General features: G+C 28.3%; 5 protein-coding genes across 10 annotated transcripts; 2 read left to right on the top strand and 3 right to left on the bottom strand.

Annotated features, from left to right (window-relative positions):
- Nucleotides 1-1,296: 1,296 nt before the first annotated feature.
- On the bottom strand, nt 1,297-4,098 carry LOC106788454 (parafibromin). The gene is made up of 4 exons (XM_014751722.1): nt 3,964-4,098; nt 2,340-3,610; nt 2,109-2,250; nt 1,297-2,026 (listed from the first exon to the last, which is right to left on the bottom strand). The coding sequence occupies exons 1-4, from the start codon at nt 4,092-4,094 to the stop codon at nt 1,990-1,992; spliced, it is 1,581 nt and encodes a 526-aa protein (XP_014607208.1). The 5' UTR covers nt 4,095-4,098; the 3' UTR covers nt 1,297-1,989.
- Nucleotides 4,099-4,243: 145 nt separating this feature from the next.
- Nucleotides 4,244-5,639, top strand: LOC106788452 (glucose-induced degradation protein 8 homolog). Of its 6 annotated transcripts, none has more exons than XM_014751717.1 (4): nt 4,244-4,268; nt 4,721-4,874; nt 4,962-5,356; nt 5,442-5,639. In XM_014751717.1, exons 2-4 carry the CDS (start codon nt 4,733-4,735, stop codon nt 5,616-5,618), a joined length of 714 nt encoding a protein of 237 aa, XP_014607203.1. In that variant the 5' UTR covers nt 4,244-4,268; nt 4,721-4,732; the 3' UTR covers nt 5,619-5,639. The 6 variants fall into 6 exon arrangements, with proteins under 6 accessions (XP_014607203.1, XP_014607207.1, XP_014607202.1 ...); XM_014751721.1 differs by having other exon boundaries at nt 4,246-4,268; nt 4,750-4,874; XM_014751716.1 differs by having other exon boundaries at nt 4,247-4,396.
- Nucleotides 5,640-6,321: 682 nt separating this feature from the next.
- Nucleotides 6,322-7,826, bottom strand: LOC106788451 (nucleoporin NUP53). Its single transcript, XM_014751715.1, has 3 exons — nt 7,632-7,826; nt 7,349-7,459; nt 6,322-7,270 (listed from the first exon to the last, which is right to left on the bottom strand). Exons 2-3 carry the CDS (start codon nt 7,457-7,459, stop codon nt 6,407-6,409), a joined length of 975 nt encoding a protein of 324 aa, XP_014607201.1. The 5' UTR covers nt 7,632-7,826; the 3' UTR covers nt 6,322-6,406.
- Nucleotides 7,827-7,958: 132 nt separating this feature from the next.
- On the top strand, nt 7,959-9,732 carry LOC106788406. Its single transcript, XM_014751613.1, has 5 exons — nt 7,959-8,331; nt 8,463-8,568; nt 8,687-8,878; nt 8,971-9,180; nt 9,264-9,732. Exons 1-5 carry the CDS (start codon nt 8,177-8,179, stop codon nt 9,318-9,320), a joined length of 720 nt encoding a protein of 239 aa, XP_014607099.1. The 5' UTR covers nt 7,959-8,176; the 3' UTR covers nt 9,321-9,732.
- A 542-nt stretch (nt 9,733-10,274) lies between these two features.
- Nucleotides 10,275-16,301, bottom strand: LOC106788457 (hydroxypyruvate reductase). The gene is made up of 7 exons (XM_014751727.1): nt 16,155-16,301; nt 15,296-15,436; nt 12,188-12,339; nt 11,747-12,099; nt 11,439-11,657; nt 10,928-11,359; nt 10,275-10,845 (listed from the first exon to the last, which is right to left on the bottom strand). The coding sequence occupies exons 2-7, from the start codon at nt 15,428-15,430 to the stop codon at nt 10,601-10,603; spliced, it is 1,536 nt and encodes a 511-aa protein (XP_014607213.1). The 5' UTR covers nt 15,431-15,436; nt 16,155-16,301; the 3' UTR covers nt 10,275-10,600.
- Nucleotides 16,302-17,718: the final 1,417 nt, after the last annotated feature.

Genomic DNA, 17,718 nt, shown 5'->3' with positions numbered 1-17,718 from the left:
TAAATGAACTAAGAAACTCTTTAAATTTCATACAAAGAATTTTTATCTTGTAACGTATTTTTTAATAATGTAATATATAATAATCTTTCTCTTTCTCTCTCTTGTAAACATTTGTTTCTTATCTTATAAAATTATATAAACTAGAAAATAAATCAGCTTATTTTTAGTCGCAAGAAAATATGTTTATTTCATAATCGTTATAATAAAAAATAAAATAATTAAAAAAGAAAGAGAAAAAATGTTATGTTTTTGCACGAGATCTTTAATTAAATGTCACACATATCCTGTATATAACGAGCTATATACAAATCTTTAATGTTCTGGGTTCATCGTGCACGATACACACATACATATATGTATATATTATACGCGTTAGGTGTTTAAAAAAAAATCAACTCATGTGTACATATATAATATATGTATGTATATTGTGTGGGGTTTAACGAATCTTACGAACCGATAAGGTAATTTCTTTTCTACAGGAAAGGCTTGTCTTCAAAGTTCAGCGCAACAGTTATGTCAATTCGAGCGTGTTAATGCATGCATCACTTATTACGATACACCTCAACGATTGACCTTTGATCGTCAAGCGTAAAATAAAATACAGATTAATCAAACTCAATGACCATCGAATTTTTCTTTTTTTTTATTGGTCATTACACTTCATCTTCACATATATACATACATACATACACACGCGCGTATTAAAAAAACAAAAATACGTAGTTGTGTAATGTTTATATAGTTTAAAAGTTGGTGTAAATTTGTTTTATATCCTAAAGGAATACTTGGAAATAAAAAACAAAACCTTTACTATTGTGTTGTTATTATCAGTTTCCGTGAGAAAAAGCAATGGGTTTCTACCAAAGTAATAAGAATTCTGTAACCGAGTTAGAAAGATTCGATTTTCTGTGTAAACAGAATCGGCATCGGTTAAACACAAAAGTCAATGCCCCGAAGGGATTTACTTTGGCTTCACTTTTAGGAAGAGAAAATACGATGATCCCTCTCTATCCCCCTTTGAGAATTCGTGATCCATCGTGCTTCGAATTACTAAATACACCCTGAAACTTGACACTACGGTGATAAGAAACGTAAATCTTTTTGTATGTATGTATATGCACATATATATTTATTTATATATGTGTGAACGTGGATGCAATATTTTTTTTACCACGAATACAAATTAAATAGAGGAATTGATATTATAATTGAAATGAACAAAATATATGTATGCTGTGTGTGTATCATTAGATTTAAAATACATTAAGGATGACATATACACAATTGTATTAATTTTGCTTTTTAATAAATTTCTTTTTTTTTTCATCAATGTAACACCGTTGAATAAAACTTTCGATTCGTGTATGTCAGTATTATACCAAATATTTTACATTAAATCATAGTACACAATTTCTTTCTTTTATATACGTATATAGGCGCATATAACGTGCTTTAATTAAAATATATTACTTAACGATAGGCACATGCGTTTATATTAGTATCACGAGCCTATAATGATTCACCTTTGTATATCTGATGTGTATTAACTATACATATCGTTAATATTTTGTATTAATCTGCTAAATAATTGTTAAACGTGAAACAAAGGCAGTTACGAACAATCTCATCCATTAAGTGAATTATGTTCATTACGCTTATCAATGATAATACTCATCCTTTTGGATATGTATAAAAATCGTATATCCATATAAGGTAAGCGATTTTCTGTTGCTTCTTTTTAAAGAGCAATAATTAAATTTGCAAACTCGAATCCTAGTTTTCTGATTCGATAAGATAATATATATGCTATACTATCTTGCAAATATATTTATATGTACAATGATCTTTCATTTCCTTCTTTCTCTTTTTTCTTTTAATAATCTATATACAAGTTTTGCTTTTATGAAAAGTACCCAAAATGCGAATTTTATTATAGCTGTTTTTATTGTTCGCGACAATTATGTTCCATTAATAATCTCCGTCAATTTAAAATCGTAAGTGGGGCTTATTTTTGATCATGTGTCTGTAGGAAGAAGAAATCATTAAAATTTTGTTTGATGAATTAATATGATTGAATAAAAATATGAGAGAAAGATAATATTTACTTGTCCAAGTGTTCCCAAAAAATCATTAATGCTGCTCTATCTAAGTGCCTTTTTGTCCTACTTAATTCGATTACTGTAACAGCCCAACGTGCTACATTTGCATCCAATCTCATTTCATCGTACTTCAAATGAAATGCGCAAACTGTAAAAGAATGATTGATCTTTAGTATTTTCAAATAGTTTAAATAAAATTTTTATTTTTTCAGATGAAATAATTAATGTCATACATACTTTTAGAAAAGATTTCAACCGGATTACCGTCGAACGGCCAACCTTTAAATTGCCATGCTGGTCCCATAACAAATACTGCTACTACTCTTTCCCAATCAGCGTGAGTTAATTTTTGCGTATTGTCAATGATGCGATACGGTACTGTCAAGCCACCTTCCTTACGACGTTGTAAAAGAACTTCGTTTTCTCGTTTACAACCTTGAGACTTTTTATCATCATGACTAACATATTTCAGATCTTGAAGAATATCTTTTGCATTATACATTGTAATCAAAGAAGTATTTGCACTAGGAATAATAATGATAGGAGTTCTGCTAGGTCTTTTATTTTGTGCTGCCTGTTGAGGTGTAAGCTTGGCAGCAGATGTTGGTAATAGTCCAGAAGTTGGAGTCGTGGATGGATTGGCTTGTGGTTTCCTTACTGCCGGATTAGTACCCTCTGTCACAGACTTAAGTGTCATTCCGTGATAAGTGCCCATGGTATCGATTTTAAATCCTTCAGTTTCTTCTTTTTGCCTGATGAATCTTTCCTGATCATAACGATTATAAACAGCTGGTTGAGGTAACGGTCTCATAGGAGTAGAACGTGGAGTAACCATTGGCGTAGGAATGGCAGGACCCTTTTGTCTTCCCTCTTCTCGAGCTTTAATACTTTGAAGAATGGCAAATATATTCTTAGCAAATATTTTACCACTACTCTGTAAAATTGTGGCACGAGTTCGCCATTGTCTTTCTCTCGAAACTATATCCTTTGTATCGTCTACATCCATATCAAGAATAACACGTAAATCTGAGCCCATACCAATATCATCATTTTCTTTAATAGTAGTACGTTTTTTAGCTAATCGTTTAGCTTTAATAGCAGCAATTTTTTCAACCGACATAGCCTCTGAAAGAGACTTGATATTGTCGACTGTGACTGATGCTTCTTTAGGAGCATCAAGCCTTGCAGCAAGTTGTTCCTTAACTTTCTGTACATGTGTCTCTTCAAAACGTGGTTTCTTAGATGACCCGCTTTCAAGACTATCTTCTGCTGTACGCTTAACTTGAGTTGGAATTTCTAACGGAGCAGATTTGTCTATGGCGGCTGATGTGGCAGTTTCTCCGTTGAGATAGGCCAAAAGATCTTTTCTATCAGGACGACGTACAACAGGAACCTTCTCTGCAGCTGCTTGTCGCACGTATACAGGATGCGTAAGTTGTACATGTTTTAATAAAAATAGGAGGCACTCTAGAGTATAATATTCCTTTGCTGTTCCTTCTTTGCCGGATCTATAAATATATATAAAAGATAACGAAATCTTTACAAATATTAACTTAATATAAAATACAATTATAATGCAATTTAAATTACATAGTTCATAATAAAATATTGGATTATTCTTCTAAGTAATATATTATATAAAAGTAGGCTAATTGCATTACAAGCATATCACATGTAAAAAAGAGATTTCATCAATTGTACGATACTTAGTATACGATCTAAAGATGTATTTTATATATATATATATTATTTATTTCTATATAGCATTACAACAATATTCAATCCCGTTAATAGTGATAATCAGAGACAGACTGTACCGAATAAAAATATTATCTTTGATGATTTTAAAAGAAAAACTTACCCATATGTTAAATAGTTGGTTTTAACGTTCTTTGGCCACGAAAATTCGCCAAAAATAATTTGATTTTCACGTTCAATAATTTCTTTTTTGTTAACATTATATTGACGTAACAAACTCAGTGGATCCGCCATGATTCCAAACTGAATTCAAAGAGACGTCTGGTGACAGTTCAAAGAAATAATAAAACAAGGGTAAGTTCACATGTAATGCAAATAATTGTGTTTTCTTATACTTAGTTATATATATATATATATATATATATACATTGAATACAATGCCTAATGTTTTCAACTTTATGTTGACAGGTAATCCATTTATATAAACGTACACAGTTAAAAAAACGTATTAGAAAAAAAGATTGTTACAAAGTGGAATAAAACTTTTGGTCGTTTCCATTCCCAGAGTGATCAAATAATAATCAATAATTGTAAAAGTAGGTTGTTATTAAAATACAATATATAATCTTGAAATAAATATCTAATGAGAATATACAAAGTGTAAATTAAAATAGTTTGTTTTTTTTGGTTCTTCCCTTTGTATATTCGTCGATCATTTACGCGTGGAATTAAATAGAAAGAGTGTGTTCTTGAATGATCCTAAATTATTAACGGTATATACATACATATACATATATATATATAATTGTAGGAATACAATAATCATATTTCTAAAACATTGTATTTCAATCATACATATGTACGTGAGTAGATGGTTAACAATTAGGAAGTCTAACATTCTGTTTATTAATCTTCAATAGTTTATTCTCTAAATGAATATTCTTCGAAGGACAATGAGTTTTCCGGAAAAACAGGATGGCATAACTAAAGATGAGTGGATCGCTAAACTCGAAGAAGGATCCCACACGCAGAGAGTATCTATGAATAATTTGATTATGAATTATCTTGTAACCGGTACTTCCTTTCTTTAATATTCAAAGATTTATTTATCTATTAATTTACTATTCTATTTATGTTTAATAATTGTTGTATATTTTTTAGAGGGATTTAAAGAAGCGGCTGAAAAATTTCAACAAGAATCCGGAGTTGGTCCAACAATAGAATTAAGTTCATTGGATGATAGAATTCGTATCAGAGATGCAATACAAAATGGTCGTATTCAAGAAGCTACAGATTTGGTCAATCAATTACATCCTGAATTACTCGACAATGATAGATATCTTTATTTTCACCTACAACAATTACATCTCATTGAATTAATTCGTACTGGCAGAATCGAAGAGGCATTACAATTTGCTCAAGATCAGCTCAGTGAAGCTGGAGAATCGGATGATAATATTTTGTGTGAATTGGAACGTACTTTAGCCTTATTGGCTTTCGACGAACCACATAAAAGTCCTTTTAGTGATCTTCTTCATCCCACGCATCGACAAAAGGTAATAACATAGGTGTTTTTCTCGTTTTGCTATGATATAATCTGTTATTATTCTTAATATATATTTATAATTACTTTACTTACAGATCGCCAGTGAATTAAACGCTGCTATATTGAAAATGGAACACAGTGAATCAACTAGTCCTAGATTAAATAATTTGTTAAAAATGATCTTATGGGCACAGGATGAATTGGATAAGAAAAAAGTTAAATATCCTAAAATGACCGACTTAGGTAGTGCGACTATTGACAGTCCAAAATAATACTAATTAATTCAAAAATAGGTACTTCGATAAAATATTTTATTTATTAGTGTCTATAGTGGACGAATATCTTTATATATTAATATTGTTATTACATAAATATTAAATCCTATTATTATAAAATTTTTGTTTCAATTATTAAAAATAATTTTATCTGTTTTAGATAAAAAATAATAAAGTAAAGTAAAACATATTGTCATAATCTATGATAGAATGAAAATCATGTAACATGTTGTATGTAATAACAACTTGGATATCTATTAATATATTTAGATTAAAACGTGTATATTACTTTCTTTGTATACATTAGAGTTACTTCATTATCTATCGTAAATCGTCATTTTTATTACAAATTCAATACAAGTCTAACAACTACACTAAAAAATATAAAATATATTTGAGTACAAAACAAGTGCAAAATTACCGTTTTCATAAATTATATCTTACAAATGAATAAACATTTCTATCATGTGTGATTAAAGGTAATTTAAAATATATATATATACCATGTTGTAGAATAAGATTAGATAGTACCAGATCAAAACAGATTCATTTAGAAGTTAGAAATAATATTACTGATCATTCAACAATTACTTAATATCCATTTGAAAATTTTTAAAATGATGCAATAAAGATACGAAAAAAATTAATATGTAATTATAGAAAACAAATTACGAAATATTTATTTATCCCTAGCTAATTAAATATCTTCAGTAATGCGTTTATTTTTAATTTGAATTGTACAATTTTATTTAATATAAAAATTAGATTGCAATTAACTACTTAGATTACCATCCAAATACATATTCCATCGCTTTAGTAACTAACCCAGTAGATTTTTGTGGAACATTTTCTGCCAACGTTACTGATTGTGGACTTAAATGTTGACTGTAACCAGCTACAAGTGGTCTTGCATTTTTAATTTTTATTGGTGTATGAGGTGTACTCTGTTCTCTACTCAGATCCATTTTATTAAATGTAGAAAATGATTTCATACTTCCATTTAACATAGAACGATTTTCTTTATCGCAACTCAAAATGACGGCTTCATCCGTACATGGTATTACACCGATCATAATTGAGCCCGAAACTATATTGCTATTACATGCTAATGCCCTTTGCGTTTCTTGTTCAGATGCGCATTTTAAATGTATCCAATTGCTTATAGGCAAAGGTGGTGAATGTTTATCTATTATACGAACTTTGCTAGAAATATGCGAAAGTACTGTATTTATTGCATTCGGTGGAAAACCAAAGACAGTAACCCATTGTAATAGTCCTTGCGATTCGTTATTGTTCAAACTCAACGGACTATCTGGGAATAACATATTGTTGGTCGAATTAATTAACTTTTTCGAATGATTTGAATAAAAACTTTGATTGGTTTGATTCAGTGCTGTTTTAGGAGTCGTTAAAGCTGGTGAAGATTCTACAATATCGAACAATCCACGAGTTGGTGGACCACCAACATGATTTTCTGCACCTATTTGTGATGTATTAGGTGTAGTAGTATTTCCAAAAACAGCTTTCTGACGATTAATACGATAGTCTGGTGTGCCATATTGTGAAATTGGTGATATCATATTAATATTGGTTGCATTCAAATGCCTAAAACTATTATCTTGAGGGCTAGTTCCTCCGATTTTGGTAGGCTAAAAATTTTAGTTATATATTAGACTTGTTAGAAAAAAAAATATTTTTATAATTAAATATAAATAATTATTAATTACAAGATTTGTATCTCCTAAAAGAAAACTTGGAAGATACATGGTATTACCACCAGGACTACTTGGATTTGGTATTGCATTGCTAACAGGTGATCCCAAAGTCATAGGTTCCATCTATGTAATTATTTATTGTTATTCAATTATGCTAAACTAATTCTAATTAAATTTCTATCTCAATAGCTCTCAGTATTCATTAAAACATGAACTTGTAAACAATAATCAGTAGAGTTAAAGGTTATATATTTGAAAAAGTAATGTTAAAAGAATTAACCTTTTTAATACTTACTGTAACAAGTTGTATAAATATTGATCAATAAACTGTATATTTATCAAAAATTAATAACACTACAATTGCGTTAGACGCGATTAACGATTGAATATCCGAGCGTTTTTTGAATATTTCAAATAAATCTATGAGAAAGACTTCGTTTTAACGATGCGCATTAATTGTCACCATTTGCACGATTACTTGTTCCTGATTGGTTAAAATGATTCTAGTCAATCAGCGAGCAGGTACATGTTGTGCAACGCCTGATCATTGGTTGATCACCATTCAGAATGCATGTGAGAAAGATAGAAGATATTTTCTTTCTCATCTACAATTACTATAAGATCTATGATTTATTATTAAATAGAGATAATATTAAAAAAAATGACATTTAAATGTATTATATACTATTATAGAAAGTTAACAATTTTCCAAATATTAAATGAGAAATGTTTAACAATAGTGAGGTTAGAATCATGCAATTAAATTTATAATAGACTTTAATCTACAGTATAGAGAAGAGCTATGTAAAGTTGCATAACGTTTCATAGAGAAAGAGTTAAATGATGTTTACGTATAGTTCAATGTTTATTGTATTCGGATTATTTTTGATAATTTTTTCTGACACGACTACGGCAAAATGTAATAACATCGATACTTGTACTTGCATTGTTCCTGACAATGAAGCAAAAAGATTAATTAACATTATATACAAAGGGTTCGTATAGTTGGCGATTCTAGCCTTACTTTTTTTTTTGATAATTGTATTGTACAAAAACTTTAAAGAATTACTAATATTGAATATTTACAAAAATGTTAAATTATTGTATTTTGGGTTTCTTTTTACAGAAAACCTGAAGAGAAACTGCCTCATACATTATACATCGATTATTGTGAAAATATACCAGAAAAAATTAATGAAAATGAACTCCATTGTATTAAACAAAATGGATCGGTAATATAATTAGTAAAGAAAACAATGATATAATGCGACGCTTTATTTCATGCTTTAAGTCTTTACTTACCTGTATATTTTTAATATTTGTATTAATGCTAATCTTTTGTTTTCATAGTTCTGCTCCAATAATTTTCATACAACAGAACTTATCGAATTGGGTATTGTGAATCAAACTGACGCACAATTGGTATCAGGGTATAATAATATATCAATATTCATAAATTATCCAAATTTTGTTTTACTAACAACGGTCAGTTGTTGCACAAAGTGTACCGCACAATTTATTTCCAACAATATTACCTATCATGTACGTATGATATATAAGTAATTAGTAATTTGTTTGTTATAATATAGTCTCTTAAATTTATGAATAAAAAATGATATTAAATATTATTCTAGATACCACCAATGGGAACAATAAATCCGTGCGGGAAACAACACGCTCCAGCTACCATTTCGATGGGATCTACTTTAGTAATTCTATTCTTTGTGTTCAGTGGATTATATTTTATTGGTGGGGCAATAGCATTAAGGATGCTAAGAGGAGCGACTGGTTGGGAAATGTTACCTAATCACGAGTTCTGGTGTGATCTTCCATCACTTATTAGAGTAAGTATTATATACCATTAAAAATTCTAAATAAATGATTGTGCGATTAAATCCGATGAATAAACTTTATTATTTTCTTTTAGGATGGCATTTCTTTCACGTTTAACTGCTGCAGAGCAGATAGTTATGAAAGAATATAAATCTTTGATGCGATTTTATCTATATTATTTTTTTATACTATACCTAATGTGTACAAACTCGGCTCTAATTTATACATCTTTAAAATAGTGTGTTTATAAATACCCAAGATGTTAGATCTTACTGTATATTTATAAATTAAAACAATCTGTGTGCTATGATATTTGATAAGAATGAAGACGAAAGTTATTTAATATAGCATATACATTTGCTTGCTAATAATCTGGCGTATATTCGGAAACATTTTACTGTGAATATTCATTATTTTACATATTTTTTACAGTATACTCATATACACAAGAATGTATATACATGTGTTTATAATCACAAAGCCACATAAGCAGATTTACGATAAGATAAATATATATGTATATTTATACATATGTACATTATGTATATGTATAAATATACATATATATTTATTATTTTTTTGCCTACGGATATCATCTTGTACATATTATAAATGAAAAAAATGTGATATTTGCTATGAATTTAAAATATAAATGCTAGTATATATATATATTTAAATATATTATAAAATTAAGATGTCAAAATCCATTTTAAATAAGGTTTTCTTTTAAGCGAAAGACAATGTAAGAATAAAAAAATAACTGTAACAAGATATACCAAAAATAAATTCTTTATTTCGCTTCATTTTTACGAAATGTATTGTGGACATTTTATTATAATGAGCATAAAATTATTATTATAAAATTATACATTTAGAGTTTCTTACGGGGTTTTGTAAAAAAGGAATATTAATGAAAAGTATATAAATATATTTAAAAGTTTAAATGATAAAATTATGATCTCTTAGATTTTCCATTAATCGAAAAATAATAATTATTTCACATGAGAAAATGAATTTGTTTAATAAGATCTTACAAAATTGGACTCTAAAGCGGATGGAGAAATATCAAGAAAAAAAGCGAAAATGAGCCATTTCGTTCATCACATTTTGTTTGTAACATATTCAAATATATATATTTATATATGTATAATTATGTACAATTTTGAGCTCGTTTGTCTCAATTTTTCATACGATAAACTACACAAGTTTTTTGGTTTAAATAAAAGTTTTTTTTTTGTTTTTATAATTAATATAATTTGCCATTATGTTATTCTCTTTTCAGATAAGAAATTTCTAAAATACTGAGATCACGAATTCGTGACTGAGATGATCGAAGAAACGAAACTAACGATTCCATTGTTTTTTTGGGATAATCATTCAACAGGAGTCTAGGTGAGACTAATAGAGTTCTGAATAAATGCATAATGCATTTTAAAAACTTTCAATGCCATCAACAGGAATAGAGACTTCTTGATTAGTTTGTATGACTATCCAGTTGCCGTTGGCATTTAAACCGCTTATATTAATACCTTTTGATGAAAATACATTAACAATATCGGCCACATTTTGTACACTTTTAGCACGGTAGAGAGAGATATGATTCGTCAGTGCTATGTCATTTGGAAAGAGAGCATCATCGACAGAGACTAATAATGGTTGGTTATCACGAATCGTTCCTGTTTAATTAACATCACAATTTTCATAATTAATATAATGCTTATAATGTTAATTTTGTAAAAAACAAAACAATAGATTTACCTTTAATTTGATGCGATCCAACAGTAACCAATACCGCTCTGTGATTACCTGGCAGATGACTATCCTTGAGATCAACACCAATATCTTCAGCCAAAATCGGTGCATTGATCAAATTCAAACCATTTTTCGTTTGACCTGTAAGTATACCAACTAATACAGACGTGTGAATAAATTTTTTGTCTTCCATATCCGGGCCAATAGTTTGACTATGCACAGGTGTATTTAATTTCCTTTGAACGAGCCTTGCTGCTAACTGGCCGAGCTTCTTCGACAATTCTATCCAAGGTGCATTATCTTCCATCATTGCTGCAGCTAAAAGAGGAGCATTGACGATACCATTTACGGAATATTCCGTAGTTTTCTCGGCTAATGCCAAAAATTGTTGAGCTATCTCAACAGCGACACGTTGCTGAGCTTCGGCAGTACTAGCTCCTGCAATGACACAGGTATGTTATTTACATTCAAAACATAAATATGGATTTATTAAAATAAAGAAAGATCAATGACCAACCCAAATGTGGAGTAGCTATAACATTACGATGTTTAATAAGCTCGATAAGAGTTGGACTCTTAGGTGGTTCTTCCGTAAACACGTCCAAGGCTGCACCACTACATTGACCACTTTTCAATGCATTTAAAAGTGCTTCTTCATCGACTATACCACCTCGAGCTACATTTATAATGTACACACCTTTCTTACATTTTCCCAATGTCGTAGCGTTTATCAGATCTATAATTCGATAGAATGCATTAGATATAAATATGCTATTGCAAAAAAAAAAAATAATACAATTAAATTTTGTATTTGGTTGAAATTACTTCTCGTTTTTGGGATTAACGGCGTGTGCACAGTAATGTAGTCGGCAACTTTCCATGCTTCATCCAATGTAATTTTTTTAAAACCAAGAGATTCGGCAACTTCCTTCTTCAGCAATGGATCAAAAGCAATGATGTTCATACCAAAAGATTTCATTCTCAATGCAACTTCTCGACCAATTCTACCCATACCCAAGACTGCTAATGTTTTACCATACAATTCAAAACCGGAATACAATTTTCTATCCCATTTTCCTTCTTTTATTGATTGGCCTGCTTGAACTATGTTACGTGGTAATGCACATATCATCGAACATGTTAACTCGCAAGCGCTTATACTGTTACCACCTGGCGTACTACAATTAAACAAATATCGAAATTGTTTACAATCAGGATGATAAAAGGAAATATAATTACGTTAGAGATTACAAAAAATACGCATACTTTAATACGAGAATTCCCTTGCGTGTTGCTGCTTCAAGATCAATGTTATCCACTCCAGTTCCAGCACGACCTATTACACGAAGATTTGAACTGGCCGATATTATATCAGCAGTGACCTTCGTTTCTGAACGTACAATTAGAGCATCGTGATTCTAAAAATGAAATTATTATTATTGTTACATTTTTAACGAGACATAAGATATGAACATTATCGCGCGCGCGTTACTTTATTATCTTAATATTATAATTTAATTGTAAAATTAAATATAATAAATATTTCTGTTTGTAAATATTTAGATTTAGATTTAGTTACATAAACACGTAAAGATTAACAATTAGTTATATTATATTTTGATTAATTCATCCTTTTTAAACTTTGATATTTTATTAGTTTGTCTATTTATGTAGAAAACAGGTTTGAAAATTATGTATAAGTGAGATCACGATGTTTGTATTATGCATAATATCTAAGCGACTTCCACAAACGTTTCATTTACACGAGTTGTGTTAGTTTTGCTTAAACAAACACAATAGGTATTAAACGCGTTGATCAAAGAGCCGTATTTTAGTCCCGACTGTTGTACGTACCAAAAACGATTTTCTAATATTTTGATTTTCGAAAATTAAGCATTAAAAAGAAATACAAAAAATAAAAATAAAAGAATATTATATTTGGAATGAATCGCGGTTTATAATTATCAGATTTCTTTGAACTTCCTTCTTCAAAATAATATTACAAATTATTCCGATGATATTTAAACTAAAATGAATGAACCGATTTCTTTAAACCTTTGAAGACAAAAAAATATTACAAATAATTTCGATCATATATTTCAACTACAAACGAACTGATAGAATGAACTCATCATCGAATATTTTTGAAATATTTTCAGGAAAAAACAAATGTAGCGTATAATTTTGATCATATTTTGCTTAGAAGTATAAAATCAAAAGATAGAGATTAAAGTTCGACAATTTGTATCGGTAAAAATAAATAGTTACAATTTTTCTATACTATCTCTTTTTCTCTGTCTTTTTGATTTTCTTTATAAAGATCTATCGAGATCGGAAAGTTTCATATAAAGATATAAGCAATTTCTGCTTCGATACTTTAGTCTGTTGAAATATGAAGGTAGAAAAAGAGGTAGGAAAGGTTATTCAGAGAAGGAGTGAATGCTGTGAGGAAAAAAAGAAAGAAAGAAAGAGGTGGAGGAGGAGGAGGAGGAGGAACGAAACAAACCAGTTGGCTATTCAAAGTGGAAAAGAGATAGAAGGAAGAATAAAGTGCGAAGAGAGGAGAGAGGAGAGAAACTGAGTGTTAGAGAGAAAGAGATGGAAACAGACAGACTCCAGGCTGTTCTGGTACAACGACCTCCTATGCAGTTAACTGGTATTCTGCCTCCTCGACAAAACTGGATAGAACTGGATTCGCAGACCGAATTGCAAGTGATAAAAGAAAAACGTACAAATAAGCTTATTTTCCGAGGATGCCGGAGAAACAAGGGCAGGATTAAGAGATGGAAAAAAAAAGGGAAACTAAAATGTTATAAGAAATTGTGTATATGAGAAAAAGGATGGCTAGGGGGTTGGGCTCACTAGGGGGATGATAGGTTAAAAGATAATTGCCTAGGACAAATTTGCATATTCTTGCGAGACACTTTTACGTATCTTCTATATTTTATAAACTTTTATTTATCAGATCTCTCCTTCATTCCTATTTTTTTTTCCTTCTTTTTCTCTATATTTTCAATTGTAATTTTATAAAAGAATATATAGTTAAAATAAAATTCAATATTTTTCTTATGCAAAAATATGATGTCTTTTATTTGCACAATTGTATGCACATATGTACATGCTTTCTATGTTTGATAAAAGTTACTTTATGAGTAATGGATCGTATGGATAATCATATGTATTCTTTTATTTTCTATTAATTTTAGAATTTTATAAATATTACAGTTAGGTGGGGAATGCAGTTTTTGGAAAAAATTACATACTTTCGTAAGAAATATTTCGCAAGATATCTTATTTACTCAATTGTATGCACATACGTATTTTGTATATCTGATAAATATCAATTTATGACTAAAAAATTATTTTCGTATTCTCTCTCTCTTTTATTTTATATTAATTGTAAAATTTTATAAATATTAAAATTAGACAAATGGAATGTGCGATTTATGAAAAAGAATTACACGCTTTCGCAAGAAATATTTCGTACGATATTTCATTTTTTGCATATAAAATATATGGAACATTTTTTTGCACAATATTTTCTATGATTGATAAATGTTAATTTAAAAAAAAATAAACGATTTCTATTCTTTTATATTATCCTATTTTCTTTTCCTATCTTGTCATCTTGGACTTGTCAAAATGAAATTGAAAGTATGCATTTTTCAAATAACATCATTTATTCTTGTTAGATAGGAAAAATATCTTTCTATTCAATTTCTCGAGTATTTTCAAATTTGATATATTAATAATAATAATATTAAATGACTTATATAGATAGGACGAATGTCGATGAAAACCTTGATTTGATTCGAACCGAGGAAGTCGAATGGAAATAGGCAATATTGACTCGAAAATCGATTATAAGTGTTATTTCTATTATATAATTCGTATTCTATCACAATCGATGAATATAACGAGTCGATTTGATATTATTTTTATTTTCTACATTTATTTGCATAGATAAAAAAAAAGAAAATAAATATCTTTTAGCTAAGTAAAAAAGAAAAATTACGAACAAATTTTCTATACATTTATGTTTTAGAAATGATCTAAAAAAAGTTATTCATAACAAAAGATATAATTCTGTATTGAACTTATAAATACAAATTATTTATAATATCAAAGAAAATATTTATTATGATGAAACAACTTAATCGATACGTATCTTGATTGCAAAGCTAATAAATTGTCTAATTACTTTAATTATTATAAGTTTTCTACTTAATTTAACTGAAATGTTAAGGAAAATAATAATTAGTTGTTTTGTTAAAAAATTGTTTGTAAAGCATAGTTTAATGTACTGAATAATTATGATAGTACGATAGAATGAAAAGTTGTTTTTTTTTCAAATGAATGTTCACTGTTAATTACCTGTAGTTCCTTAATAAGTTCGTCTTTCGAAAGTTTGTATTTTGTAATTACAGGAATGCCATATTCCGAAAGAAGAGAGCTGCAGGACTCGTCCACCGGATCACTTATGAGAACGCTTCTCAATTTGATAGACATGATATCCTTGAACATAGTATAACCCTTGAAAGATGTTTACTTCGAAATGGTAATAAGATACGAAGGTCATAATATTCTACATCAATTTATATCTACGATTTTATAATTTTATACGTTAACGTTAAAATTATTTTTTCAAATAATAATAATTAAGATAGATAAAGATTAATAAATGAATAAGTTATATACTTGTTCATATATAGAAAAAATTAGTAACGAATTAAAAAATATTTCCTTAATGTTAACTAATTATTTCAAATTTATTAACATGTTATATTTTAATTTAGAAAAGAGATATTAATAATATATGATATTATAATTAAACAAGTGTTAATGAATATGAAAAGAAATATAATACACAAGTATATATAAAATAACACGATCGTGCTTCGATCAACTAAATCACCTTGAATGTAATATCTACATCTATTTTACGCAATAATACACGCTACCCATTATTCATAATTATATGGATAGGAATATCAATTTTTCTAGATTTTTTTTTTTAATTTCTATTACGACGAATATGTTTAGAAAATATGCATTACTGAAGTTATTTTTACAAGTGTCTAATATATATATAAAAAAAAGGAAGAGAAAAGAACAAAAAAATAATATAAAATAAGCATAGAACGGTTGAAGTGAAAAAATCTTACAATTGAGTAATAATTTCAAACGAAATTTTAATTATTAAAATTTTAATTGAAAATATCGTTAAACGTACCTCGTTTAGTGAACAAAGTTTAATTGAAGATTTTCTTTTGATATAGAAATGATTTTCTCACTATATTTCGTAGTTATGATTATATAGTAAGAGTATCTTTGTTGTTCCTTCTTCGATGCTGGTTTGAAACCTAACTGCTTACTTCTACAGTCAATTATCTTCTTATAGCCTAACTCCCACTCCAGCGATAAGGAATCGGGCTTCCCTCGCTCCTGTTTCTTACATTATTTGTTGTCTGCTTCTTCGTTAGAGGTTTAGAACAACTTATATTTTAATTGTATTTGGTGAAATGTGTTAGTGTGAATTCATACTAATATAAGTAGGAAACAAATGTAGAAACAAAATGTCTATTAATATCTACATTTATCTTATTATCGTATCTAAAATAAAATATTTAAAAAATCCCAATTTCGAAACAAAAATGATATACTTATCAAATAAAAATAATAGATGTATATTTAAATTATTTTTATCGTTTTAAATATTTCTTCTTTTTTTTTCAATTAATCGAAATATATAAAAGGGAATCTTAATTAATTAATATATTATATTACAAATATTACAAGGAATAGAGAGAGAGAGTGTGTTCTCCAAAATGGCGCCTCTTTTCTACTTTTTATATTAATCATTTAATTTTGATTGTAAATATAAATCATCTTTGATTGAAGCAAAATAATTCATTAATAAATTATTTTTATCTGTCAAAAATGTTGAAATAATAACATTATTATATTCATATAGATTAAATTGTGTCTACTCGTACGAAAAAAAATAAAAATAAAAAGTAATTTAATGATTATTAAAAAAAAAGGAAAAAAAGAAGAAGAAGAAGAGGAAGAAAATAATATGCACAAATTTCTGCATTTGTTCTTTCATAAAGAAAATTGTTGAACATATTTTCTATTTATCAGAAGGTCACACGATGTCGAGTGATGCAATCTTTGCTGGGGGTCCCAGTGAAGAATAATAACTGTTACGATAATTATTGATATACGTATCATGAGTACTTTTGATTTTGTTTTCTTTTTCGAGAACTCCTTATCTTTCTCTTTCTCTCTCTTTTTGTTTTTATATAGTTAAAATCTTACAAATCCAGAAAATTTTCGATCGAGTTAAAAGCGTGTTAACCAATGAGATAAAAATATTGTTGCACGTTTTACCAAAAAATATTTGATTTCGTAATAATGATACGACGAGAATATGTATTTAAGTAGACTATATACGTGGCTTTATAGAAGCCATTTCATTTGCTATTATTTTTCTTTCTATTTATCAGATCTAGTTTACAATTTTATGTTATTCGAAAATGTAAATGAGAGTGCATTTTAGATTTTAAATAATAAAGAAAAATTGCAATGTTGTTACTATTTGCTACTATCTGATATTAAAATAAACATTTTGTAAGTTTAGAATTTTGTAAAGAAATTTAAAACAAAAATTGAAATATTTAAAAAAATTTTCTCTATTAGACGTTTAAATTGTATTTTTATATTTAATGAATATACGACGAATTTGTACGTACATCTATTTATGTAAATTGTTTTTAACAAACAAATTGAGAAAA

The sequence above is a fragment of the Polistes canadensis genome, unplaced genomic scaffold (assembly GCF_001313835.1).
Source record: "Polistes canadensis isolate GaletaPanama2010 unplaced genomic scaffold, ASM131383v1 scaffold_139, whole genome shotgun sequence".
NCBI lineage: Eukaryota > Metazoa > Arthropoda > Insecta > Hymenoptera > Vespidae > Polistes > Polistes canadensis.
Note: the sequence above shows the minus strand (reverse complement) of the source record. Positions and strands in the feature narration are given on the sequence as shown.

Excerpts from the sequence above, each read along its gene's own strand:
- LOC106788457 (XM_014751727.1), bottom strand. The coding sequence starts at position 15,430 with ATGTCTATCAAATTGAGAAGCGTTCTCATAAGTGATCCGGTGGACGAG. Across the intron at positions 12,340-15,295 it reads AACTTATTAAGGAACTACAG|AATCACGATGCTCTAATTGT; the intron begins GTAATTAACAGT and ends TTTCATTTTTAG. Across the intron at positions 11,360-11,438 it reads TATAGCTACTCCACATTTGG|GAGCTAGTACTGCCGAAGCT; the intron begins GTTGGTCATTGA and ends GTGTCATTGCAG.
- LOC106788454 (XM_014751722.1), bottom strand. The coding sequence starts at position 4,094 with ATGGCGGATCCACTGAGTTTGTTACGTCAATATAATGTTAACAAAAAA. Across the intron at positions 3,611-3,963 it reads ACCAACTATTTAACATATGG|ATCCGGCAAAGAAGGAACAG; the intron begins GTAAGTTTTTCT and ends ATATATTTATAG. Across the intron at positions 2,251-2,339 it reads GGTTGAAATCTTTTCTAAAA|TTTGCGCATTTCATTTGAAG; the intron begins GTATGTATGACA and ends ATTCTTTTACAG.
- LOC106788451 (XM_014751715.1), bottom strand. The coding sequence starts at position 7,459 with ATGGAACCTATGACTTTGGGATCACCTGTTAGCAATGCAATACCAAAT. Across the intron at positions 7,271-7,348 it reads TTTTAGGAGATACAAATCTT|CCTACCAAAATCGGAGGAAC; the intron begins GTAATTAATAAT and ends TAAAATTTTTAG.
- LOC106788452 (XM_014751717.1), top strand. The coding sequence starts at position 4,733 with ATGAATATTCTTCGAAGGACAATGAGTTTTCCGGAAAAACAGGATGGC. Across the intron at positions 4,875-4,961 it reads TATGAATTATCTTGTAACCG|AGGGATTTAAAGAAGCGGCT; the intron begins GTACTTCCTTTC and ends TATATTTTTTAG. Across the intron at positions 5,357-5,441 it reads ATCCCACGCATCGACAAAAG|ATCGCCAGTGAATTAAACGC; the intron begins GTAATAACATAG and ends CTTTACTTACAG.
- LOC106788406 (XM_014751613.1), top strand. The coding sequence starts at position 8,177 with ATGATGTTTACGTATAGTTCAATGTTTATTGTATTCGGATTATTTTTG. Across the intron at positions 8,332-8,462 it reads ATTAACATTATATACAAAGG|AAAACCTGAAGAGAAACTGC; the intron begins GTTCGTATAGTT and ends TTCTTTTTACAG. Across the intron at positions 8,569-8,686 it reads GTATTAAACAAAATGGATCG|TTCTGCTCCAATAATTTTCA; the intron begins GTAATATAATTA and ends TTGTTTTCATAG.